General features: G+C 39.7%; 1 protein-coding gene and 2 long non-coding RNA genes across 9 annotated transcripts; all 3 read left to right on the top strand.

Moving 5' to 3' along the window:
• Positions 1–14,588: 14,588 nt before the first annotated feature.
• On the top strand, positions 14,589–20,781 carry LOC116654473. Of its 7 annotated transcripts, none has more exons than XR_004310082.2 (7): positions 14,589–14,750; positions 14,804–14,928; positions 14,996–15,239; positions 15,295–15,418; positions 15,559–15,786; positions 15,846–16,327; positions 16,382–16,760. It is a non-coding gene; the product is annotated as an uncharacterized LOC116654473 (long non-coding RNA). The 7 variants fall into 7 exon arrangements; XR_006507406.1 differs by having other exon boundaries at positions 14,804–15,013; positions 15,145–15,239; positions 16,382–16,757; XR_006507405.1 differs by having other exon boundaries at positions 14,804–15,239; positions 16,386–16,755.
• On the top strand, positions 17,076–18,589 carry LOC26515458. The gene is made up of 3 exons (XR_004310079.2): positions 17,076–17,200; positions 17,259–18,199; positions 18,259–18,589. It is a non-coding gene; the product is annotated as an uncharacterized LOC26515458 (long non-coding RNA).
• A 4,334-nt stretch (positions 20,782–25,115) lies between the features above and the next one.
• On the top strand, positions 25,116–27,364 carry LOC6498016. The gene has a single exon (XM_001961859.4). It carries the CDS (start codon positions 25,248–25,250, stop codon positions 27,303–27,305), a length of 2,058 nt encoding a protein of 685 aa, XP_001961895.1. The 5' UTR covers positions 25,116–25,247; the 3' UTR covers positions 27,306–27,364.
• Positions 27,365–27,997: the final 633 nt, after the last annotated feature.

Raw genomic sequence — 27,997 nt, 5'->3', positions numbered from 1 at the left:
CTATAGAGCCCCCCCTCCGGAACGTCTTCTAAAACTTTCCCAACTGCACAGAAACTTGCAGAGGGAAATTGATAAAATTTCTTAAAGTCGCCTGGGGGACACATTCTGGATTGCAGAGATCCAGTGTCACGAGCAGTGATGCAAGCAAAGCACCCGCTCCTGTGGCCTTTAAGGATACGCCAGTAAAGCGCATAATCATTTGCCAGTCTCATTTGCACTAAGTAGGGAATCCTATATACCATATATATGTATTCTATGGAGCAGATAGGGCACTCTGGGCCGGGGGGACTGCGTGCGCACGCGTTGCAAATGCAAAATTTGCATTTAAAACTGTTGACGGCATTTTATTAAGTTGAAGATAAAACCAGAGAAGCCACAAACTAAAAGTAAAACACGAAACTTTGCCCCAAAAGCTGCCGAGCGAAGCTGTGAAACGCCACGCAACTACAAGGGGGGTCCTCGCCAAAGGGGTGGGGCCGGCAAGGCCATGGGTGTGGTTGCGAAAAGGGAGCGGCATTCTAAAGCAGACAGGGGAACCGCAAAAGGCAACGAATCTCGACAGGATACAGTGTCATGAAATTAATCCTTTTTATTGTATGAGATAATGGATAAAAACTTAATATTTTCTATTTTAATCTTTGATATCCTAGCATTCTATAGTTTTTTAGTTTTTTATTCATAAAAAAAATAGACCTAACCCTTTTCTTTATCCTTGAGGACACTGTGGAGCATCAATGGCGTTGCCTTCGCTGTGAGTTGTGGGTCCTTCTAATCCCCCGGTACCCCCTCGGTTTTTCTAGTGTCCGACGGTCGACTTTGTGTGTTAAGGGATATGTAACTTGTGGTCTGCCTTACACGGTCCCCCCTTTCGTCCTGGGGCTTCTCTTCTAGGACCCATCCTTTTTCCCGATTGCAGGTTTTATTTCATCGCCTTTTTTTTGTTTTTTACACAGCAAAAAGTTGTATGTAAACGAAAGTGTTTACAAAATGAAGTTGCCACTTGAACGAGTAAACAAATGAATGAATTCATTGCTTCCTGCGGACTGCGGGGCCACGGGCGTAGGAGAGGGTGAGGGCGTAGGGACGAAGGACCAGCGGCTGGGATGGGACGACCTCCAGCCGGAGGGCTGCCATCAGTTCCGGTCTGGGATTCTGTATTTTGGGTCGGGTTATTTGCCCCTCGTAGGTGTCAAAAGTTAAAGCATCGGAGCGCAAAAGTTGCGCAAATTTTAAATGCTTCGCCATTTATACATTTGGCAGCGGAGCAACTTTTTTTCGGGTCACACCCCCCAGTGTTTGAGGTCACAATGGGTGGGGTGTTGGAGTGGATGGATGGATTTTGGAGGGGCCGGCGTGGGTGGTTGAGGCGCGTGTGCCAAAGCAATTATTTCTCGCTGGCAGCATTCTAAATTGAAGCTGCTAATAGAGCCCGAAAAGCCCGAGGACCCAAGCTCAGTTGCCAGGACAGTTGCCGTTAGCTATGACCTCGATTAAGTAGAGTTCCTCCCGCAAGGACAATACAATTAACTCTTGCGGCTTAGTTTGGATTAAAGGATGGGCTTTAAAATTTTGTTCCATTAGCTCATAAGTGGGAGTTTTATCTTACTTTAATTCTGGGTTTTAATATCCCACCTTCTTGGTTTTTTCAGCCACAAGGAGTCCCTACCTCTTATCCTTTCCTAATGCCCTTAAAATATACACATTTTCCTGACTCTTTATCTTTCTGGGGCTTCCGTTCCAATTAGATGTATATTATGCAATCCTCTTTCATAAATCCGCCCCCGAAAAGCTCTACTGCGATAAGTTATTCCTCCGCCTCCCGGCGACAGGCCGGCCCCGACTATAATTCGTTGTATACTAAACATTTTAAGCAAATGGCCATAACCAATGGCCATTGGCCATAACTTGTGCCATTCAAGGGTACAAAATGTTTTTCATATTTTCCACTTTCGCACTTCATGACCATAAAGCATTTTCTCCTCCTTATATTATCAGGGACTAACGCATATTAGACCGGAAACTTATCCGGGTGCCTCTTGCACCCTGCCCTTTGGCCCGGCCCCGGACCCACTCCGGCACCTCCCCCTTACCGCTTTCCACTCTTAACTCAACTTGCCACTGCCACAGAAACAAGCCAGCAACAAAACCCCAGAACTGGTACTGAAAAGACCAGAACAGACAACTTGAACTTTCGCCCTGAAATTGCGCAACAAAATGCAAAAGTCAAAATTCTGCGGTCCTTTGAGGCGGGTTGGGGGGAGATGGAGGCGACACCCCCTGCAGGATTTCAGGCGGGTTGTGGGCGTGGCTGTGAAATGAGCGTTGCCAAAAATTCTGTACTGTTGTGGAAACCTAATGCATGCATAATCAACTTTGTTTAAACTTGGGCGCCTAGTTGGTGTTGGCTGTTGCCTGTTTATGCCCCAATTGCTGTTGGCCCTCTTTCACTCCTCTCGGCCCATCTGCCACTTCCACTGCCACTGGTGGCGGCGCCTTATCTCGCCGGCGCTAAAAAGGCGCCAAGTTAAACTCAAGTTAAAGGTTCATTTCATTAATTTGCAAGTCGCATTTAGTGCGTCGATGTCGACAGAAAATTTGCATTTAAATCCCGTGGCAAAACGAGCAGAAAAGCGGTTGAAAGACGGCTGGGATCCCAGGCTAAGAACTACTGGAGTTTCTTCCTGAGGGGCTCCGTGGGTCGGGGGTCATGGGAATTTAATGGTTGGAAGCGGAATGGCTGGGTGGCCGGAAGCTGATTTCAGCGGCTGCCAAGCAACTTATGTCACTGACTTGTAACTTGCTTGAAAATACTCTAAGATGGAAAATCTTCTTAGTGGTTGGACTCATAATTCACGAGGTAATGTCTGTCATCTAGCAATAAATACTTGACTTATTTGTGGACTAGTCATGCCATGATTAAGTAAGCTTGTTATTAAAAGCTAATAAAGGGAATCTATAGGGTACTTGAAGTAGCGACCTCACTTTTTAGAGTTCATCCATGCAAACAGAAATTGTTTAGCAAATTAAGCTGCCACTTGAGCCACTGATAACTTTTTCCTACGCTCGTCCATACTCGCTATCTTTTCATTAACCATTAATAACTTGATATCGATGAGTGGAGCGAGGTCACGCAGAGCCTGGGGGGGCCAAGTGGTTGGCATGGCTGAAGTAGTGGGCGGATAAGAGGATAGATGGGTGGGTGGCAACCACAAGCCGATGGCGGGATACATTTCTGGGACAGCAGATATCCATTCCATTCCATTCCATTCCATACATTCGGTACGATTCGCCTGCGGTTAGACGCAAAATTATGTTTGCCACTTGGCCATGCCCGAATGCTGCTAATTGGCTGCCCATTTAAGTAGAGCCCCAGAAAGGGGCGTTCGAATTGGAGGCTTTAACATGGGCATTACGCATACGCCGGATGGCCGCATTACAAGAGCTGCTCTCTGAGCACTCTATTGCCTGATGCGCGCCACGCTCCTTTGCATAATCAGGAGTCCCTGACGGGGTGTTCTCGAGTCCCTCGGTTCCTCGATTCGGCAGCCCCTCCGTTAAGTGCCGCGTGAGAACCAGCGCAGCTGCCCTCTGCTGAAATAGGAGCCAACGAAGTCCAAGGATATCCAGGCATAAGGGCTTTTTGTCCTGAAAGCGTCCTCCTATAGCCGTTAAAATAAACACACAAATTATTTGTGTAAACTTTGCCGAGATCCTTTACTTTCGCGTCTACACTTTCCAGAATATGAATTGGGGATTGTGCCGCCTAAGTGGCCACTCTCCTTCCAAAGGATTTTTATATTTTTTTTTCGTTCAAAGGGGAGGGACTGCTCTGCAGAAGTTGATTGATTGAAATTGATCGGCTTCCAACTGAAAAAGAAACTGAATGCAACCCTTCTCAGGCCTGTCATGTCACCAGGACATTGAATTCAGTCTTCGTCCTGGGGGCGATTCCTTGGGTCAGGGATGGTTAGGTATGCGAAACATGCAAATCGATATGTCAATTTGTCACGCTTTTCATTCGGATGCCGGGCAAATAGCTCAAAATTGAAATAAACAACAAGATTGTCTGTTATTCGAGCCGAGCCAGAGGAAAATGAAATATGCAGGAAACTTTTAAATTTAAAAGGAATTATATGCTTAAATAAATTGAGAATTTCTTGTCATTTGACGTTGAGCTGCTGTGTCTCCAGGCTTCAGGAGGTGAAAAATCAAAATTAAAGTTGTCAACTTGGTTGTGTTTGCTAACAAATAATTGTAAAATATCTTCATGTATTTGTTTGCTTACAGAATTTACACTTTTCAATTATCTTTTGCCGGCTCTTAATTATTCTACCTTAGTCTGACTCTACAACTTAATTGCCCGGCTCTCGGAAGTGTCGCGCCCCATCAAGAAGTCTTCCAGTTTATGCTCAATTCGGTTTACCATTTCAACGCCCCCGCAATGTCGTACATAACTCATAGATATTATAAACGCCGACGACGACGACGACAGCCCCGAAAACGACACCGACAAGCATTCGAACGCCTGTTCCATGTTCCGTTCGAATAATTTTGGAGAAAAAACACACAATATGCCGGGGAGACACCATCTAAATCGCAGACAAAAGTCAATCTCTTACCCCAACCAGCCCTGTCAGGGGTCGGTTCTTTAAACGTTGCCGCTGCAACGCCACATATTGTTGTCATTAATTAAAACGTTTTATGGATTACATGGAGCGAGGTGGAGCGTGGAGGAGCGTGTTATTATCTGGAGGGTGCCCGGGCTTGTATTTTCACCTTTCCAATGATTTTTCACCATTTTTCAGCTTGCCACTAAATCACTTTAATATTCAAATATTTCGAGAGCCGCCGGGATCCGAAAAACGAAAGAATGAAAGACAAACTCCAAACAATAAAACATAAAAATGTCAGGGAGATGTCGAGGCCCCCCGACAGGAAGCCGGTGAAGTGGGGGGCGACTCCGGAAAAAAAAGAAACGAATTCCTATTCCCCAGTCGTCTATTGATATTCTATAGGGGGTTCTCGGGGCACTGTTCCAGAGCAGTCGGGGTCCGACTGAGGAGCAAATGTTCGCTATAAAAATGTCACATAAATACCAAGCCAAAGATGGAGCTTTCTTGGCTGGTAGTTTTTTTTCGGCTCAATTTTCGGTTTTCGACAGTTCTGTGTGACCCAGTTTTTAAGGCCGAAGGAATTTCAATTTTAGCCGCCTGCGAATGTTTCTGTTCGGGATGTGTCGATGGCGATGCCATTACCATCATCCGGCTGCCGGAAATTAAATGCAATGACAGGCAACCGCATATTTTAACCCTTTGTTGACACAACCAGAAGTCTAACCCCGTCTAGCCCCAGTCCATAGCCACCGTGGCACTTCACTTTGACGCCTCTGATGTCGGAGGCGAGAAGACGGCTCCTTTCACCTGTCGACCGTGTTTATATTTATGAAATATGCCAAAGAGTCCTGCTCCCGGGGTTATCCTGCCAACTGCACATCAAAGGCAATTCCCAAAAGGAGCTTCTGGAGAGTTTTCGGCTGACTCCCGCTCATTTGCGAAGCTTTTGCAAAGCGGGCAAGGGCAAGCGTGTAAACGCAGCCAAAAGCAGTTTTTAATTTATTTTATGCAACTTGCCGGCAAACACCAAAAGCAAAAATTGTCAAAGGCCATGAGCCAAAACACAAAGGATAAAATTCAGAAAAGTTTGCTCTGGTCTTTGTGAATCCTTGTGAGGGTAGGGGGTCGATTTGGGTTAAGAGTTTCGAGATGAAGTGCCCATCCAGAGATCTGAAGAGTTTGGCCACAAAGTCAAAGGTGTTCTTACAAAAGCTGAATATCAAAATCATGTGGTTCAGTGATTTTTGATCTAAATAAAAGCCTCTAGAGTTCCAGGAGATATTTGAAGGAGGGAGTTGTTAATTAGCTGGTTTTTGAGAGTTAATAGATTTAAGTTAAAAGTTATTCCCCATTCGAATCTGTCAGAATCAGCCAGACTCTTGGGAAAATATTTTTCAATTGCGAATCATTCGACTAATGATAACATTTCCAGCTTCGGCTCTCAATCTCTTCAAACTGCATTAGCAATAATAGCACTTCAAATCCAGAGCATCTTATCCATCGAATGCTGCCACTCCCCTTTCCTCCTCTGGCCGCCAAATGCAAGTGTCAAAAACCTAATTAAAAACGCGTTGCTCGAGCTGCTCCTCGGCTGCTCGGCCAAAGTGCCAAGGCAAACAAACTTCGGCGGCGCCAACTACAACTACTCGCACTTCTGGGCCAACTACAGCTACAGTGAGCACATCCACTGCCACGGCAGCCACTTAATTAGACGTTAAACACTTGTAAACGCTCAGCGATAATGGATGCGTGAGAGCGCCGAGTCCTCGAGGGCCAGGAACTTGAGTAATTCGCCCGGGAAGGGATAAGAAAACTAAGAAAAGACTGAGACTTTCGTGGTCGGTTAATTTGTGGCAAGGAATCATAATATTTCTTAATGCAAATTAATTTTATTTCAACACAAAGGGGAAGTCCATTAAAACAACGTCAGATCCTTTGAGGTATTCCGTTCCAATTATCCAAGATATGGCCATCACTGGGAAGGCATATTCTCCTTCCATGCATTTTAAAGGGGTTGAGAAAATTAAACAAAAATGTACAAAATATTTTTTTCTTAGATTTTGATGAAGAGTGTTTGAGAATCGATGTACACATTTTTTAAGGTATTCCGCTTAAGAATCGGATCAGTATTGGTAAACATATAGCCATCGCTGTGGACCATATTGGGGCTCCATGCGTTTTTGTGCATCTTGATGGAGATGCTCCAAAAATTTTGATGAAAAATCTACAAAATATTTCGTTCCAAGATTTTGATGAAAATTGAAAGGGAATCGCTGTTCAAATCGTTTAAGATATTCCGATCAAGAATCGAATGAGTATTGGCAAAGATATAGCCATCGCTGTGGGCCATATTGTGGCTCCATGCGATTTTGTGCATCTTGATGGGGATGCTCCAGAAATTTTGATGAAAAATCTGAAAAATAATTCGTTCCTAGATTTTGATGCAGATTGAAAGGAAATCGATCTACAAATCGTTTAAAGTATTCCGCATAAGGATCGGATATAATTTGGCCACTATACAATAATCTTTATATGAATATTATAATTTATATGATTGGAGCCAATCCATAGTGGCGAATCAAATCTGAAATCTTTTCATATATTCCCCGGCCCAATTTTAGTATAGTTTTTATTTAATATATATCTAAAAAATAAACATTTTAGAGTTAACTAGTTTCTTGAGTATTAGCCATAAAAACCGATGGCCTAATTGGTTCGAAAACGCTCCATCTCGATAACTATCCCCCTGGCGAATGTGCTAATTTTTCAAACATCAACTGTGTGCTTAGCAAATTAATTACCAGAGCTGTGAGGTGGATGTCTGACTGCAGAATAGCCGGCTATGGATGCCTTCTCAGCTTGCCAGTCCAGGCTGCGAACTTGGCCATTAGTTAATTCACTGTGCCGAGAAGTTACCAACTAGCTAACCATAAACATGGGAGGGGTCCGATGTCCGTGGCATTAGAATCAACTCCAACTGGGAGTTGCCGAAGTGAAATCGTGTAAATTGGACCACACAGACACCAGAAACAAGCCCGACCAGGCCGGGACCAGGTTGAAGCCAAACCAAACCAGAGCAGGGAGCACCGTTCTGGCCAGGCCAAAAGCACCAACCAACTGAGGTGAACGGAGTCGAGTGGGCTGGGAAAGTTTGGCATGCAACTGGGAGACGAAGATGGAACGGGTAGAACTTTATGCATATCATGCATATGCGGTGGATGTCGAGGGGGACGATATTTCGGTCTATCTACCCATATATATTTTGCATAAATTATCATACGGGACTGGGCGGGCAGAGCAACAAACAAGATAATGCCACAGCGGTGCAACATCATTAAGGAAATTACTTGTAATACAGGCAGCAGGTACTTACTGCTGTTAGTTACCCAGTTCTTGCTTGCATAGTACACTGGAGAAAAAAAGGGTGTAATTTAGAGGAAAGGAAAGCTATTGGAAAATTAGTCCAACAAAATATGGTTTTGTACAGAGGTCTATGATCTTATTGTCACCATATATAGTTAATATCCCAAGTAAAGTCCCTTTTTTCCAGTGTGTAATCTGCGGAAAACCATGGAAAATTTTATAACTGCGGCCAACTCTTCTCGGGACGAGCAGAGCGTTCTCAATATTTGTGATGCAAAAATAATTAATGTGAGAAGAGCTTTGGCAGATTTTGGTTCTGGTTTCTGATTCTCACCCTGATTCGGATTTGGAAGCCCCAGTTTGGAAGCCCCGTCCTTCAGCTCTCATTATAGCTGTGTGACTTTTGCTGCTTTAATCGTGGTTGGTTTAATTAACTTCACCTCCACGTAGCTGTCGTGCCATCGAAAGGCTTACAAATTAAGCTATTTGCTGTAGCAGTGTTCTTGATTAACTCTGGCATGGGGATGGCATGGCAGATGCTCGGTAAGAGTCACGAAATGCAAAACAAATTAAGACGACTTAGGGCTAATTTCCAAGGGTTTTGGAAGTGGTAGGTGGGTCCTTTAAAGTAATAGGGCAGGCTTAGCGCTTTAGTTTTTATTGATATTGAAGCTTACCGTTTGGCCCTTTTTTTGCCAGAGTTGTTCTCCAAAAACACTATAATTGACCAAACTTTGAAAATGTGTTCGGATGAGAGAATACGTTGTCAACCTGACATAATATTTCACTTAGCGAATACCAGCATAACCACATGTAACGAAATTCCTATCAATATTGGTTTAAATTCTCACAGATATCCTTATGCTCCTTGGGAGCCAAACCGAACAGTTGATACAAAAGGCAAACCATTTCCTTCTGCCTTTTTGGCCAGGCCCACAAACACTTTCACTTCCCTGGCACCTCACTGCTCCTCGCAATTCCCGAGAACACAAGCGACCACCCAAAATGGAACAAATTTTGCCAGATTGAGGAAGAAATCCTTGTAAGGACGAAACGTTTTGGTTTCGTTGGTTTTGCTCTGCTAGTTACACGAAATCCTGCTGCAAATTACACAAAAATTAAATGCATGAATAATTCGAATGGTTGCTGTGGTCAACAGCCCGAAACCCGGGGGCGTGGCATTGGCCCTCTAACCCCCTAATACCCCCTAGCCATCGTCCCCAACTAATCATACAAAAAGGAGCTCAAAGGATGTGGGATTTTTGGGACGGTGGTGGTGTGGTGGCTAGTGGGGGGAAATTGGGTTAGCTGCTTTGTATTTACACTGCATTTTATCGCTTTAACACTCTGACACAATGAATATAAATATTTGGACAGCAAAAACAGCAACAGCAGCAGCAGCAGCAACAGCAGTAGCATGTCCTGGCTGCAGGACATGAGCTTCAGATATGAACGTATGCGGGAATGTGTGGACTTGACCTGCGCATAAATTTTAATACAGAATGAAAGGCTGTCCGACGATTGCGAAAATGTACGTGAAATGTACGTTCTGTCCAATATTTTTTGCTATTTATTTTCCATTTACCATTTTTACCAAAATTTTATACAACCGCTCGATATATTGATCGGAAAATAAATACAATGTGCCGCTATTAAAAATCGAAATGAAAGCCTTGTTTATGTTGGCTTTTAGTTAACTTTCCGAAAGGCACAACACACAACACAGAGGCAGCACACAAAATAGAAGTAAGCAAACTCGATAGACCCATAAATTGAGTGCCAAACAAGAAGTCAAAGTTCGTTTAAGAGGAGCACTTGCCTCTGTGCCTCTTTGCCTCCCGAACTCCACTCCATTCCGTATCCACTTTGTCCGCATCCTGCCATCGCCTGGCAAATTTGTCGCAGGAAATGTGCGTTGTGTCCTTTGGCCCTTTTTTGGGTAGGTGCCACCAGTGCTGCCAGAATGCCTTTGTTGCTCCTTATGCTCCGCTCAAAGCGAAATCAATTTCCGCTAGAGAAAACTAGACTAAAACTCCGCTAGAGCCGGCCCCTCCTCCTCCTTTCCCTACTTCACGAAACTTTCTTCCTGTTGCACAAATAAATATTTTGCACCGGATGTTTGGGTCACAATTTTCATTCCATTCAGAGTACTCCGTTTATTATATAAAATATTATTACGGAAAAATATGCGAAACAATTACTTTTCAAATGTCTTATTCAGGTGATATTTTTAGTTTTAAAATTGCAATGAAAACATTTACATTTATTTGCAAAACATTTAATACAAAACTCCCAAATGTTTGCTATTTATTTAATTTTTAATTAGATATCAAGCGCCGGAATAATTAAATAAAACAATCTGGTTGCAGTCAAAAACATTTTCAGCTTAAACAAATACCAATTAATTAAAAAAAAACTAAAACAATTTGATAAAATCTGGCTGCTTAAAGTATTTGAAATGGGGATTCCTTAAGATTCAGGTGGCAGTTCCTCGGTTGGCCTTAAACTTTGGCCAGAACAGCTTCATTAGTTGCCCAGCACGACTCGGTCTACAGCTCCATCTCCGTTTCCGTCTGCGTTCCTGTCTGGTCTAAAAAAAAACCGCAAAAACTTTAAGGCACGCACTGCCCCCGCCCAGGACCTGCCCAACCTGTCCTTGCCGGTGGCCACCGCCATCCAATACTCATTTCAGCTCCGGAGAGTCCTTGGCCAGAGCTCAGCTAGCCGATTCTTAAGTCGCAAAAAAGAGTGGCAAAGTTTTTCTCGAATTTATTATACCCTTGCAGAGGGTATTATAATTTTGGTCAAAAGTGTGCAACGCAGTGAAGGAGACATCTCCGACCCTATAAAGTATATATATTCCTGATCAGGATCACCTCCTGAGTCGATATGAGCATGTCCGTCTGTCCGTCTGTCCGTCTGTCCGTCTGTCCGTCTGTCCGTCGGTCCGTCTGTCCGTCTGTCCGTCTGTCTGTTTCTACGCAAACTAGTCTCTCAGTTTTAAAGCTATCGAGTTGAAACTTTACACACACCCTTCTTTCCTTTGCAGGCAGTATATAAGTCGGAACGGCCGGGATCGGTCGACTATATCCTATAGCTGCCATATAACTGATTGATCGGAAATGCCATAACTTTGGTGTTTTTTAAGTTAGAGAGTTGGGAGTTTCTACACATATTATATTTGACCAGAATATCTTATGTACAAAATTTCGTAAGGATCGGCCGACTATATCCTATAGCTGTCATAGAACGATCGAAATTGGCATAACTTTGGTGTTTTTTAAGTTAGAAAGATGGGATTTGGTAGAGATTCTATTTTGGGAAAAACAATCTGATTTGTCGAATTTCATAAGGATCGGCCAACTATATCCTATAGCTGCCATATAACTGATTGATCGGAAATGCTATAACTTCGTTGTTTTTCAAGTTAGAAGGATGGGACTTTCTGTGCATTCTAATTTGGGCCAACTTATATGATCTGCTAAATGTCATCAGGATCGGCCGTCTATATCCTATAGCTGTCATATAACTGATTGATCGGAAATGCTATAACTTCGTTGTTTTTCAAGTTAGAAGGATGGGAGTTTCAATGGATTCCTCTTTTGGCAAAAAAATTCGATTTTCCAAGTTTCATAAGGATCGGCCAACTATATACGATCCGCTATATATCTAATAATATAAGATGGGTGGCGCCACCTAGCGGACTGCGACTCAGCTGCAAGGGTATATAAACTTCGGCTCCGCCCGAAGTTAGCTTTCCTTTCTTGTTTATTTTTTCTTTTGGCCAACTTCCTTGGCCGTTCGACTGCCGACGGCAAAGTTCTGTTCTTATTGTTGTCCTGGCATGTTGCTAAAAGTTATATTATGATTTTTCCTGCTCGGTTTGGTTTCTGTTTTTCTGTTCTATTTTTTGTGCCGAGGCTGGCTTTGCTTTTTGTATTATTTTCATCCTGTTTTGACTTTGTTGACAATTGAAATTGATTTTGCGGTCACTCACAATGGCTGTTGATTTTCGCACAAAATTATTTTTTTCAACTTTTTTTTTGTATTCGCATCACGGAGATATAATCACAGGTTGCATGGCAAATGTTAAATCAGTTTCAAAGTAGCAAATAATATTTGATTTTTCGGAGAGATATTCTACGGTGGAAAATGTCATTAATTTTGTGTTTGTTTTCCACTACTAAACAAAACCAATACGGAGCAAACAGCGTGATTCACAAAAATAAATAAAAATAAAATCAAACAAATAAATCAGAAACCGAATGCCGAGCATTAATTCAAATCCACCTGAAGGCAATATTTTTGAACAGGACAGCAGGATGGGTGGTGCAGGAACAGGAAGAAATGTCAGACATAATTGACATTTTAATACGCTGATAGTTGGCGAATGATAAAACCCGATTTAATATTCTGATAATTGCCCCACTCACTTCGCCAATTGTGACAAACTTAATCGAATTGTCAATTCCCAGAACGGCGAAAATTTCAAGTGTATGCGCAATATTTCCAAATAACCTCTGACACTTGCCTAAATTAATACGATATAAAAATTAATTCCATATAACTTCTTTGTTCATCGATATTCATCGCTCAACGCCTCATTAAATAGAAAAATATTTTCTCTTCAATTTCGATCGCAGCTTGAGGTCGCTCGCAACGCTCGATCACTGTCCCATGGATCATTACCCTTTATTTTCCCAAAAATGCCTGGTAAAGCCCCCTATGGTTGTCATCAATGTACCGCCTCGGCAATAATAGCATATTTTGTTGTGACATTTTTATAAATGAGGCCTGGCTTTATTCCAAAAGGCGTGTCGAATAATTTAGTTTGATGAAAGCTAAATTAGTTTTTGGTATTTAGTAATAATACGGCATAGATTGGTTAAGAATCGGAAGCTCCATTAAGGCCCTTAAGTACTTCGAACACTGGTAATAAAAAGTTTCCTCTAAATTCTGTTTAAAATCTCGGTTTGTGTAACTTAATTTAGAATTTGATGCCACTGTTGCCAGTGCTTCGGCAAACAAATTGCTAAACCGAATTAGACATGAAAAATCTCTCAATGCTCCGATAATCCCTTGATGCTCTTACCACCCCACTCCTTTTTTGACCGCCGTCGACCATCGTCTCACCGTAGAATCCTACCCTGGGGAGTACACCTTGAGTAAATAGTGAGGAATAATGATTTCGTTCGTTTTATTTGCGACTTTCCGTAGCTAGCATTAAAATTGAAATTGAAATGCCACAGACGGACCGCAGCAGTGGGACCCGGCTAAGCCCGACCCAGGAACTTTCTTCGCCCCATGACGATGACAACGTGGCCAAAACTGGAAAAACTGAAAAACCACGTAAAGTGGATAGTGCCATTGGGGGGACTTGTTGGGTTGTTTAAAGCGAGGATATACTTTGAGCGACCGTGGGAGAACTGGGAGACTGGGCGACTGTCGGGGGAGGGTGGGTGTGTAAAACAAACGAAATGGCGACAGCGCATAGTTTCATTATCCTTCGGCAGTCAGACAGCGGAACAGGCACGGAACAGGTCCTGTCGCTACATGAGGCGCATTACAAATTTTCGAAATGAAACTGAAATCAAATAAAGGACATTGCCGCGCACACAAACATCAGTCAGCAGGACGTCGAGCGAAAGGATATATATATATATATAATACCACCAAAACCAACAACAAAGCCATGCAATTAAAAATGGCTGGGAACAGCAAATAAACAAAAAAAAACAAAAACCCTGGGAGGGATGAATGTCCAAGCAATCGAAAAACAACAAATGCAAACCGAAAATGTTACTGCAACAACCACACTGTGGCATGTGGAATGACAAACATGCTGCGAATTTGTAATCCGTAATATGAATTCGAATTTTAAAGATACATTCCCATGCAACAATCCAGGAGTCCAGGAATGCTGGCATCCTGGAATCCATACAGCCGTGGGGTGGATGCAACAACGTGAAGCATGAAACGGAAACGGATGCAGGTGAATATGATTGGAGCTCGATTTAATTGAGTTGCTCTGGAATTCCGGGGGCAGGAATGGGCAGACATTTTTACATACATGCGATCAGGATGAGTTCTACAACGAGTACTGATAGCGAGGACGCAAAAAATGAGGCGAAAAACAATCACAAAAATATTGGCAACAATCCAATCAGCTATACTGTAATTGGCAAATGCAAAATTGCGAATGAACGAATACTTTTTGCGGCAAATTGATTGAAAACCGAAAATTGGCAAAATGATGAAATGTAATGCAAATGCGGTTTCAGTTTGGTTTCGTTCACAAGGTAAATGTTGGATTGATTGCCAAGAGAGAGTCTGATACATGTAGTTATTTAAAGTTCAAAAAATCTGTCTAGTCTGTTATATTTTTAATTTTGAGAATAAATAGAAATCTTGGAATCTCGTTCTAACACTTGTAACTTTCAAGCTCATATAATAAAAAAATCGTAGACAAAATCTCATTATAAACTAAGTTTTTGATGTTTTTATTTTTGAGAATTCCTGCAAAACCCTTAAATACACTTTCTATCCCATGGAAACTTGAATGAGAATAAAGCCACAAATTTAAATCAGTATGAAATTATATAAAAGCATATATAATCCATTTTAAAAGTGTTCATAATCACTACGTCTTTTTGTTATTCAGTTTCAGTTGTATATTCAGTTTTTGTTTGTATCTTAGTCAACGAGATATGGACCTTAAAACTATATTATTATTTTTTTCATTGATGCTTAAAGTCATCCACTGCAAAAAGCTTTGTAAGTATTTCTAAAAATAAGATTTGTTTTATTTTTAATTAAATATTTTGTAGGCTATGCCGTTACGTTCTTTCATGTCAAATGCGAGCCCATAAACACTAAACACTAACTCAAACTCAAACTAGCTAACATGTTCTGTAACTCGACAATTTTTTCTGGCGTCATGGCACTCTTATAAGTAATCATATTTGCCCTATGGGAAACTACAAATAAAACATCAATACAGCTGTTGGTTTTGTTTTCAGTTTGGTTTCGTAAAAGATGTAAGTTTACACGTAAAAATAAGATTGTATTTACCTTCTTAATATAATGGGAATCAATTCGACTTGCTAATCGATTCGAAACATTATAAAAATCTTATTAAAAGCATAAATTGATATTTAGCTTTATTTAGAAGAATTTTTATACCTCCTCAATAAGACATGGACCTTAGAACAATTTTCTTATTCTTGTCATTGACGATTAATGTCATAAACTGCAGCTTCAATTGTAAGTTTTTATTACTATAAAAATGGAATTTGTTCAATAATTCACTGAATCTCAGGTTATTTTTTCAAATGCAAGCAAAACAAAGGCACTTCCCTAAACACCGCATTTCCTTATGGTTTGGGGTTTATATAGAGACACAAATAATAGAACAGAGATGTTCTAGTCCAACTACTTTCGAAGTAAGCTAACGTACCTCATATTTTAATAATATACTTTGGTATAATGAAAAAATATACTTAGTATTATGAGAAACCATAGAAAAATAAAACATTTAAAAAACAATTTGTTTTCATTTCATTTTAAAAATTCAATCTTATAGAAACCCCGATTTGACAACGGAGAACAATTCTGTACTCAACTTCTTAAAAGAATAGAAAAAGGCATCGATAATCCATTAGAAACGTCTTAAAAATATAGTTAAATGGCCAAGTTCACTTTTATTTAAATGCAGTTGAAGTTTTTCTCACTCCTTAATAAGATATGGGCCTCAAAACAATAGTTTTATTGTTCTTATTGATGTTTAAAGTCATAGACTGCGGTTTCAATTGTAAGTATTTTATTACTATAAAAATTAAAGTTTTTTATTTAAAATTCACTGATTTTCAGGCTATTCTCCTTTTCATTTCAAATGCATTTCGCGAAAACGCCTCAAAATACCTAAAATACCTAAAAGACAATGAATCTTAATACTCTTAAAGTTTGTGTTTTTTTTAGAGAGATATAATAAAGACTAAACTTTATCCAACCTAGTTTAAAAATTAGCGAACCTCGCTTACTTACTTTAATAGAAAGGCAATTTCAATAACTTTTAGGTCTGCATCCCACTATTTCTCAATTGATTTGCGATGCATGTCGTCCAAAAGAATCTTTCGCCGACCCTTGCAATTTCCGATCCTCATATTTCAGTCCCTTGACTGTACCGATGAGCCAAATAATACAAACCTATATTTTGATGTGAAGAAGAACCTTTTATGAGCATATTTAAATTAGTCTTGTTTCAAATCTCAGAAAATTAACTATGCATCTTTCCGTTTTATTTTTATCGGCGGCTTTATTTTTCTCCGTACTAATACTCTGCAGTGCACTCTGTTAGTTGACATATTTCGAATTTCTTTTAACTATAATTTAAATAAAAATTCTAGGTAGGCACCCAACTGAAGACGATATCTTTGGCGACTCTTGCCTGTCAAGAGTAAGTCTTTGTTCTGGACCATGGAATCTTAAAGGACTACACTTCAAGTCACCTGACTGTAAGAAGAACCAAAGGTGTTTCATCAGACTTGTTAAAAAGGAAGTCGATGAGGATGCTTCGAAAACTGATTACGATTATGATTACGAGTATGACAATGCATAGGGGTCAAATTAGTTCCATCATATGAATATTACTTAAGGGAGACTTAAAAATAATATATATAAATAAACTGCGACTTGTTATATTCAGTTTTCTTTTAGTTCCTGAATAAAAATGTCATGGCCCTCAAACCAACCATTTATTTTATCTTTTTTATACGATTCCCCTGACTGTAAACATGGCGAACTTTGTTGTCTTGTTATCAAACATAACCCTGTTATGCCACTTTCTTACCACATTGAGCAGTTTAATTTAATGCATATCTAACAATTTTAGTTTCACAAAATTAAATATTATTAATGGCGACTTAAAAAAATAATGAAAAAATATACTTAGTATTATGAGAAACCATAGAAAAAAACAATTAAATAACAATTTGTTTCGATTTTTTTTAATAAATTCATTCTTATAGAAAACCCAAATTCTTAAAAGAATAGAAAACAGCATCGCTAATCCATTAGAAACGTCTTAAAAATCTAGTTAAATGGCCAAGTTGACTTTTATTTAAATACAGTTGAAGTTTTGCTCACTCCTTAATAAGACATGAGCCTCAAAACAATATTCTTTTTGTTCTTATTGATGTTTAAAGTCATAGACTGCAGCTTCAAATGTAAGTATTTCATTACTATAAAAATTAAAGTTTTTATTTAAAATTCCCTGATTTTCAGGCTATTCCCCTTTTCATTTCAAATGCAATTCGCGAAAAACAGAGTAGAAAAAGGGCAAATTATGTTGTATTAACCTTCTTAAAAGGAAAGAATAATTCATCGATAATCCATTAGAAACGTCATAAAAACCTAGTAAAAAAGCCCATTTTAACTTTTTGTTATATTGCTTTGTATTTTATCATCTCAGACAGTGAGACATGCCCCTTAAACCAAAATTATTTTTCTTGTCTCTGCGCAGCCTGCGCAGATCCTTTAGAATATTCAAGCCTTACATTTAAGTCCCCAGACTGTAAAGACAATCTCTATTGCTGAAACTTTCTATATTAGCTTAAAGGACTATACTTCAAGTAACCTGACTGTAAGGACCATTGGTGTTGCATCAGACTTCTTAAAAAGGAAGTCGTTGAGGCAGCTTCGAAAACTGATTACGATCATGATTACGAGTATGACAATGCCAATGGAAAACCAGAACCCTTGGCTTGCTACCCGCAGTCAAAATGTCTGGACCCAAAACAATTTCCCTTATGGGCATACGATTCCCCTGACTGTAAAGATCAGTTTAAGATCAGTTGAGCAGTTTAATTTAATGCATATCTAACTATTTTAGTTTCGCAAAATAAAATATTATTAATGGCGACATAAAAAAATAATGAAAATATACTTAGTATTATGAGAAACCACAGAAAAAATAACAATTAAATAACTATTTGTTTCGATTTCTTTTTAAAAATTCATTCTTATAGAAAACCCAAGGTCTTAAAAGAATAGAAAACAGCATCGATAATCCATTAGAAACGTCTTAAAAATCTAGTTAAATGGTCAAGTTGACTTTTATTTAAATGCAGTTGAAGTTTTTCTCACTCCTTAATAAGACATGGACCTCAAAACAATATTCTTATTGTTCTTATTGATGTTTAAAGACATAGACTGCCTCTTCAATTGTAAGTATTTTATTACTATAAAAATTGAATTTTTTTATTTAAAATTCACTGATTTTCAGGCGATATTTACTTTAATTTCAAATGCGTTATAAAACGCCCTCAAATACCTAAAATACCTAGAATACCTAGAAGACCTTAATGAATCTTAGCACTTTTAAAGTTTGTGTTTTTTGTAGAGACATATAATAAAGACCAAACTTTATCCAACCCAGTTTAAAATTTAGCGAACCTCGCTTACTTTAATAGGAACATAATAAAACATAAAGACTTAAAAATAATATATATAAATAAACTATATATATAAATAAATAATATATATAAATAACAAAGACTTGTTACGTTCCGTTTTCTTTTAGTTCCTGAATAAAAAAGTCATGGCCCTCAAACCAACCATTTATTTTATCTTTTTTATGTTTGAATTTATCCTAACATGCGACGCAAACCAGAGTAAAACGAATTTTCTTTATTTTGTAATGAATTATTAAGAATATTTTGAAAATTTAGGCGGAATTAATACCACAGTCAAAATGTCTGGACGCATACGATTCCCCTGACTGTAAAGATGGCGAACTTTGTTGTCTTGTTATCAAACATAACCCAGTTATGCCACTTTCTTACCACATTGAGCAGTTTAATTTAATGCATATCTAACTATTTTAGTTTCACAAAATTAAATATTATTAATGGCGTCTTACAAAATAATGATAATATATACTTATCATTATGAGAAACCATAAAAAAAAAAAATTAAGTAACTATTTCTTTTTATTTCTTTTTTTAAAAATTCATTCTTATAGAAAACACAACTTCTTAAAAGAATAGAAAGGGGCATCGATAATCCATTAGAAACGTCTTAAAAATCTAGTTAAATGGCCAAGTTCACTTTTATTTAAATACAGTTGAAGTTTTGCTCACTCCTTAATAAGACATGGACCTCAAAACAATATTCTTATTGTTCTTATTGATGTTTAACGACATAGACTGCCTCTTCAATTGTGAGTATTTTATTACTATAAAAATTGAAGTTTTTTATTTAAAATTCACTGATTTTCAGGCCATATTTCTATTCATTTCAAATGCGTTATAAAACAACGCCCTCATGTACCTCATATACCTAGAATACCTAGACCACCACCTAGAAGACCTAGAATGAACTAGAATACCTAGAATGAATCTGAACTCTTTTAAAGTTTGTGTTTTTTTGTAGAGACATATATAAAGACCAAACTTTATCCAACCCAGTTTAAAAATTAGCGAACCTCGTTTACTTTAATAAAAACATAAATAAAAATTTTTGAGTCTTTATAAAAATAAACTCTTATAGAAAATCAGAAGAGAAAATTTGTTGTATTAACCTTCTTAGAAGGAAAGAATATGACATCGATAATCCATTAGAAACGTCATAAAAACCTAGGAAAAAGCCCATTTTGAGATTTTGTTATATTTTTTTGTATTTTATCATCTCATGCAGTGAGACATGAACCTTAAACCAAAATTAAATCCTGCGCAGATCCTTTAAAATTTCCAAGCCTTACATTTAAGTCTCCAGACTGTAAAGACTATTTCTATTACTGCAACTTTTTACATTAGTTAATGTGAAGAATATCATCTTCTTATCCAACAGCCACATTCAAAAAGGGGCAAATAATGTTGTATTAACCATCTTAAAAGGAAAAAAAGCATCGATAATCTATTAGATACGACTTTATAATATATTAAAATGCCCATGCATAGCATCAATATTTTATCGTGATGATACTGGATCGCGTTTTACTCCTTATGGCTAAATAAAAAAATTAAAGAATATAATTGAAAAAAGGTAGTAAAGATTAAGCTTTTAAAAAAATTGTAAAAGGCATTTTCAATAACTTTTAGGTCTGCATTCCACTATTTCTCAATTGGTTTGCGATGCTTGTCGTCCAAAAGAATCTTCCACCGACCCTTGCAATTTCCGAGCCTCATATTTGAGTCCCTTGACTGTACCAATGAGCCAAATAATACAAACCTATATTTTGATGTGAAGAAGAACCTTTTATGAACATACTTAAATTAGTCTTGTTTCAAATCTCAGAAAATTAACTATGCATCTTTCCGTTTTATTTTTTTCGGCGGCTTTAATTTTCACCGTACATATAGTCTGCAGGGCACTCTGTTAGTTGACATATTTCGAATTTCTTTTAACTATAATTTAAATAAAAATTCTAGGTAGGCACCCAATTGAAGACGATATCTTTGGCGACTCTTGCCTGTCAAGAGTAGGTCTTTGTTCTGGACCATGGAGTCTTAAAGGACTACACTTCAAGTCACCTGACTGTAAGAAGAACCAATGGTGTTGCATCAGACTTGTTAAAAAGGAAGTCGATGAGGCAGCTTCGAAAACTGATTACGATTATGATTACGAGTATGACAATGCATAGGGGTCAAATTAGTTCCATCATATGAATATTACTTAAAGGAGACTTAAAAATAATATATATAAATAAACTATATATATAAATAAATAAAATATATAAATAATAAAGACTTGTTATGTTCCGTTTTCTTTTAGTTCCTGAATAAAAAAGTCATGGCCCTCAAACCAACCATATTTTTAATCTTTTCTATGTTTGCATTTATCCTAACATGCGAGGCAACCCTTTGTAAGTTAAATTATCTTTATTTTGTAATAAATTATTGATAATTTTTTTAAAAATTTGGCAAAAATCCTAGGGGAGAACAACCATATGTTGCTACCCAAAGTCAAAATGTGAGGACCAAAAAGGATTTCCCTGGTTGGCATACGGTGCCCCTGACTGCAATGATCCAGCAATGCTGATGATCCAGCATTTGCATATGGGTCTCCTGACTGTAAGAAAATGAGAGAACTTTTTTGCACTTAGGCAGATTAAGGAGATTCTATAAAATACCAAAGTATGGCAAATACTTAATCAAAGAAAACTATATAATTACCATAAGCGACAATGATATAATAAAAACTGAACAATATATCTGGAATGCTGTATTTTGACAGTAGTGTATAATTAATCTTACGCATCGAATCGATCACTTTGCCAATTATTTCAACCTTCGATGCCTGCCAACATTTATTTTGCACATTGCCCTTCGCTTTTGCCTTCACTTCTGGCCAGTTTTGAAGCTGACTGGCTGACTGGCTGACTGATTGCTTTGTCTTATCAATGCCCTCAAACCGAAAACAATTCAATTTGTTCAACTGCCACACCCATCCGGAAGCCAGAGCCCAATTTGTCTTTTGACTGAATTTGTCTCTTTTTGGGGTTTTTTGTTTTTTAGCCATGTTTTACCTCTGGCTGTTTTACTGGCGCTTCTAATCAGAATTTGTAACCAATTTTCAGTGCTCGGTGCGTTTCCTTTGACGTTATCCTCACGCAATCATCCAAAGACCATTTTGTTCCAGATCCAAAGTAAAAAAAGGCAATTGACTTTGCAATTGAATCAAACAATCAATTATCTTGTCTTCTTTACTTTTTTTCTTTCCGATATTTTCGTCATCTTGCTGAGCCAGAATTTTTTCTTTTGGCACTTTTATTTTTTGTGCTTTTTACTTTCGGTTTGAAATTTTTATTGGCCACATTTTTGTCAAATCGAGCAATGACAAAGGCTAAAGACAAGGACACTTGAAATCAGTGAAAGAATCCGGCTAAAATTCAAATAACTTTGCGATTTTTAGTTTGCCAAGATTGCAGAATGAAGCTTTATAAGGATTAAAAAGGATTATGCATCGCATATTCTTCTACAAGTATGTTAGTTATTCGAAAAGCCTTTATACATTTTTCATAGGAGGAATTATGAAGCTTAAGAAAATATAAGAATAACGTATTATAAATTAAATATTAATAATTTTAATGGATATGGATATTTAATATTATTTTTTTCCCAGAAAACTTGTATTTGAAAATATTTTATGTATAAAGACTCTGGAAGTCGAGAAACTGAATTAAATGATAATTTGCCAGGTCCATATCTCCGTCGATTCGTATCAGATTAACGAATTGTGGCAGTAACAGATCTTGCCTCTTTTAGAACTGTCATCTGGCCTTAGAAACCCACATTATGAAACTATATTAAATGCATATTAGTTCCACAATAGGCAAGATTAGTAAAGGCGAATTAACAATATATAAAGGAAAAATGTTAAGTTGTTAAATTCAGTTTTAGTTTCGATTTTCCCATAATTTATTATGGACGGGCCACGAAGTCTTTTATGTACAATATTGATGTTAGCCCTATTCCTAATATGCGAGGCAGATACAATCTGTAAGTTAAGCTATGAAGTTTACGAAGACCTCATAAGAAATTTAGTTTAATTTAGGCCGAAATCCTATGGGAAATAGGTGCAACCCAACGTCACATGTCAGGACGATTCCACCTCCAGAAAAAATAAAATATTAGTAATCCAATATACGAAAGTACACAAAAAATGCATGATCCAGGAATATTTAAATCCTGTATAAGTAACTAGCATGAGCCAAAAAAGTTTTCGAAAATCTCTATTTTACAAATTAATGAAATAAGTAAAATTAAAAAAAAAATATCTGGAAAATATCATTTGGCAATATCGAATAATAAAGTTAACGTATCGAATCGATCACTTTGCCCATTATTTCAACCTTACATTTATAACATGCCGGCTAACATTTATTTTGCACACTGTCCTTCGATTTGGCCTTTATTTCTGGCCAGTTCGGAAGCCTCTCCACTGGATGACTGATCATGGAGGTCCTCCAATCTAAAACATATGGGAATGTTCCTATAGCTTAGATATAACAGATATAGAAATCCAAAAGTATTATAGAAAGTGTAGAGGTAGAAAAACGCAAAATTCCAATTGCATTATTTGTCTAAGCAATTAATCTTTCAGAAGACAAATTTTGTAGTGACTTTTAGCGGCTCTTTGCTCTTTTGTCGGCCATCTTGCACGTCAACAGGAAGCCAAATATATGCACACGCACACCAACTAGCAGAAGGGGGCACACACAGACACACACATGTGTGTGCAGAGCGCTCATTGCGAGACAAATACAAACAAGTCCGCGGTAAAATGGCGAACATAAATTTCCGCTCTGCCATCCGCCATCCGCCTTCAGCCGTATGACGTTTTATGAGCACCGGCGAGGAGCAAGTGAGTCAAAGATTGTTTATGGTGGCCAAGAGTTGATTCATCGCATTTAATGGATAACGCTCAAGCACATTCAGCAGAAAAGAATCAGCCAGAAAGATGGAGTGTGAGCATATTCGTTGTCTGCCATATTCGTCCTGAATTTATGAATTTATTTCAGCTGCACAGGCTGAAGCTCTGGCAAATGTGCGAAGGGTTGTCTAATATATTGGGCAATAAATTTGCAAAGAGGGACACGTCTCTATGCAGATATTTCTGGGCAACATTCCTTTGGGCAACTCACTCAACTCCGCCATCAATTATGATTACGCACATATGTGTGGGCATGCAGACGCATGTCCTTCAACAGTTTAAATTTAAATTTCATTTAATCCCCGCGCCCCACTCCATCCAGTTGTGGCCCAATTACCAGTGATTGTTTTTGGAATTGGGATTGCATCGCCTGATCCCCAATTGTTCGGCCAGATGTCGATGGCTTATCATTTAATGAACTGCCCGTCCAGGAACAACATCAACACAATATGACTATTGTGCTTATGGCCAGAACCCCCCACATAGCGTCATAGCCCCATTCTCCATTCCCTCATTTATTTTCCCAGGCATTGGATTTTATTTAACAGCGCTAAAGTCGTAGCTTATTTATATTTGGGTCAACTTTATTATATGCACATAATTACAAAAGCCAACACACAGCCACAGACAGAGCCCCCGTCTCCGCCACAGCCGTGAGTGTTGGCCGGAGATAAAGCATTTATGAAGACAGACATGTGGGAATTGCGGTCCTGCCAGGACAAACAAAATGCCCCAGTCCGCCGTCATCGGAGTGGTAGTCGCCTATTTGCACTTCCTCTCCGCCTTCCGAGACTCATTTATTTGCGCTGTTCTAATAATAAGAAATAATGTCATTTCATGTCCTATTCCAGCTAGGCCATTGTCTATGTCCTTGCTCGTCCTGGTAGGCCGTTGCCTCGCACTCTCTCTCCCTGATTCTCTCAAGTAAAATATTTATGCGACAAAAGACAATTTAGGATTTATGTTTCTCTATATAAGCTGTGAGTGTGTATGTTCATCCCCACATATGTAATGTATCCCCACGACCCCAAAACCAGACCAGTTACCAGTAACCAGCAACCAGAAACCAGCATTCTAGTATTCTAGGATGCTAACACTAAAAGCAGCTGACTTTGGCTTTTTCTGTGCTTCTCGTATTTTTGCCCTTTTTTGGTTGAACAGGAACTGCTCCATAAATAGCACAGCCATGTCAGGCTCTTTCGTGTGCGAATTTATGTGGCAATGGGCAGGAAATTGTAAGGGGAAAAGACTCCAGCTCGATTGGGGAAAACACTGCGGATGACTGGAAACTGGGCCAGCAAATTAAAGTGTGCAAACTTTAATTGGAGTTCATTTTGATGGATGCGAAAACATTTTTGATCCCATGGCTAAGCAAATTCTGAGAGTGACATGCTAATCCATTGCAGTAACTCCATTTTAACCGGACCGACCGAATGACCCAAATAAATCAGATTATATGGTTGGGAAACTAATTGAGCTCCACAAGTCAGACAGCAGAAGCTTCAAACATAGTATTTCTCAAAATAAGAGGCTTAAGGAATTTATGTTTCAATTTGCTCAATCTTTTAACTTCATCATAAAGGAAAAATATATTTTCCAGAATTTATGCTTTTTTGTTATGGGACGTATTAGTTTCTTGTCCTGAAGAATAGATTTCAAAGGATTGTTTATCATGGAGCCTCTACTTGATTCGTCAGTTGGATTACCCTCACTTCTACAGAGTTTTCAACGACTACTAGTTCGGGCCCCATCTAGGCTAACAAAATTTTTTTTTGGCAATAAAAAAAAACTTTATGAATAAAGGTAAATTCTGCGTGGTGCAGTCGGAGACAATCGTACATGAACGCGGGTGGCAGACGGTCGCGGCAGTGGCGGAGTCCCGAGTGCCTGGGCACCGGCTATCCTCCACCTGCCGCCCAAAGACTCCCCTTGCCACCTGCCCCCTACCCCTGTGTGGTGCAAAGGAATGGGAATGGTGACACCTTTCAGGTTCGGCGCTCCGAGACATACCCTTTGATCCGAACTCCTGAGTCCAGATGCCAAGAAAGTATGGCACCCAGAAGGTTGACCAACAACCGTTCGACTGATGGCCGCGGGCGACCCTTCGACATGGAGCACGACGACGTCCTGCAAGTCTGGCAGCAGAGCCCGCATAAGGACACGCTGGGCTTCTATGGCGTCGGTTCGCCCACCCAACAGCCCGAATCGTTGAAGTTCAACCAGGTGCTGGCACAGGCCCTGGAAAAGGTGAGCGGGATACCCAGACAGCGTCCAACCAAGCCCCATCTCCCACCCCAACTGCGTCGCGTCCAGTCCACTAAACCTTTTCCGTCGCAACCGTGCCCAGCCCTGATCCTCAATCGCTGGGCGTTGCAACTGGAATTGCAACGGATGCCGCATGTCCAGCAGCAACTATCTCCACAAAAGGCGATCAACAGCATGTACTGCTGGGTTAATCCGGATCGCAAGAATCCTTTTGGTTCCCAACAGAAGCCACTCCACAACCTCAATCGGCAACGTCCTGTGGCGCCGATCGCTCGACGACGGACCAAATTCTGGTACTGTCCTCCTTGTTGTGTGCCGAGTGCTAAGACTGATGTGCGGGATGCAGAGGCCTTCGACCAGCCCGACCCAGCCGAGCCCAAGAACTACGATGAGCTGTACAGTCGGCTCGTGGGCTGCTTTGAGCCAAAAGGGGATCCGCTCTGCAAGGTCTACGAGGCTTGCTGCAAGCCGAAGAAGCAGCGGGGGAAAGATGGAGGTGCAGGTGGCACTGGAGGCGGAGCTGGTGGTACCGGAGGTGCCGGAGGCGGAGATGGAGATGGCGAGGAAAGTGACTACAAAGTAGGACGTGCCAGCGGACCAGGAAGAGGATCCGTACTACGACATAGCAACAGCTACATCAGTAGTCATGGAGAAGGAGACGGAGGACAAGAAAAGGATAGAGGCGATAGAGGCCACAAACGCGATAAAGGTGATAAAGGCGATACAGGCGATAAAACAGATAAAAGTGATAAAGACGATAAAGGTGATAAAGGCGACAGAGGCAAGAAGGATGCCAAAAAGCGTAAAGAGGAAGGTGATTCAAAGGTGCCAAACGACGCAATCAAGAATAAAGGTGATGGAATCCTCATTGAGATAAATAAAGAGAAAGATCCGAAAAAGGATAAAGACGGCGAAAGCATAAAATCGAAATTTGAATATGTGAGAAGGGATAAGAAATACAAGACCCCAAGGGATGAGCCCCCCAAAAAAGGATATAAGGAAGAAGACACAATAGTGGATGCACCACCTTTAGATGAAGAGGTTGAAGATTATAAACCGGTCAGACTTCCTTCGCACCGGGCTTCTAGGACACCTTCTAAAGTCCAAATGGAACAGCCGCCGCCAGAAGATGAACCACAGATAACAAAGGATCAGCCCACCAAAAAACCGCACAAGAAGAGGGGCCATTCCAAGGAAAAGAAGTCGGATTCTCCCTGCCGGGAAAAAGACAAGAAATCATGTCCACCATGTCCACCTCCAGAGTGCAAGTGCGAGATCTGCACCTTCATGGAGCGCCGCCGCAAGGAACCCGAGGCGCCCTTCATCCGGGAAATGCGGCGAGCGGAGAAAAGGCGCCAACTACGCAACTACTATCGTCAAATGTGCCACAGGAACTACATGGCATGCCGCATTGACGAGAAGTATCGCGCGCCGCTTCGCAAATGTGACCCCATTCAGTGCGAGGACTTCTTCTGCGGGAACACCCGCCTCTACGAGCACTGCGAGTGCCTGGGTGCCGTCCAGGAGCTCCAGAAACTTCTCAAAGGAACCTCAAATAAACAGCTCCTCGAGTACGTTGATAATCTCTGCCAAAGGATCTGCCAGCGGATGTGCGATTGCATCCTCACCTAGTCTATGTTTTACGTTGTTTTGTGGTTTTATTTTAAAAGTAAATTGTATTTCAGCAACTATTTCAATGAGTTATTAATTAGGGTCTATTATGGGACAAGATTTAAGAAAGAAAAAGGACTCATTCGATAATGTGTTGAAGAGCTTAAGTGATTAGGCCGTTTGGAAAACCGAGACTTTCTCCCACTTAGCTATAATAATATGGATGTCCCAGAGAATCGAACACTTGCCACGTGCATCCTGCCACTCAGCAAACATACTGTGAGCCATGAATCCCAACATTGGAACATAAAATCCCCAGGCACAACCAGGATTGTGTGAAAATGGCCAAGTTGAGCATTTAGGGCCACTTTATTTACAATATCGAATTTCCCAAAAATTCTCAAACAGCCGCAAACACTTGAAAGATTTCCCAGCGCTCAATTAAAGGCCATTAGCCGAGAGCGAGAAGGATATAGAAAGAGATAGAGATAGAGGCAGTGACAGAGAGAGATAGTATAAAAGGATAACTACCCCAAGGAACCTCATCCTCAAATCCGTTGCAATATGTACGCTATGGCCAAAGGATATGCTCGAAACACGCATTGAATTACGCAGACAAAGGACTCGAGCTTTTTGGAGAATTTTCCTCATACCACATCAGTCCATATTCCATTTCCCCATTTCCATATGCAGAAATTCACATAGTGGAAGAG

Source organism: Drosophila ananassae, chromosome 3R (genome assembly GCF_017639315.1).
Source record: "Drosophila ananassae strain 14024-0371.13 chromosome 3R, ASM1763931v2, whole genome shotgun sequence".
NCBI classification, from domain to species: Eukaryota; Metazoa; Arthropoda; class Insecta; order Diptera; family Drosophilidae; genus Drosophila; species Drosophila ananassae.
This window is presented reverse-complemented; position numbering and strand designations above follow the sequence as displayed.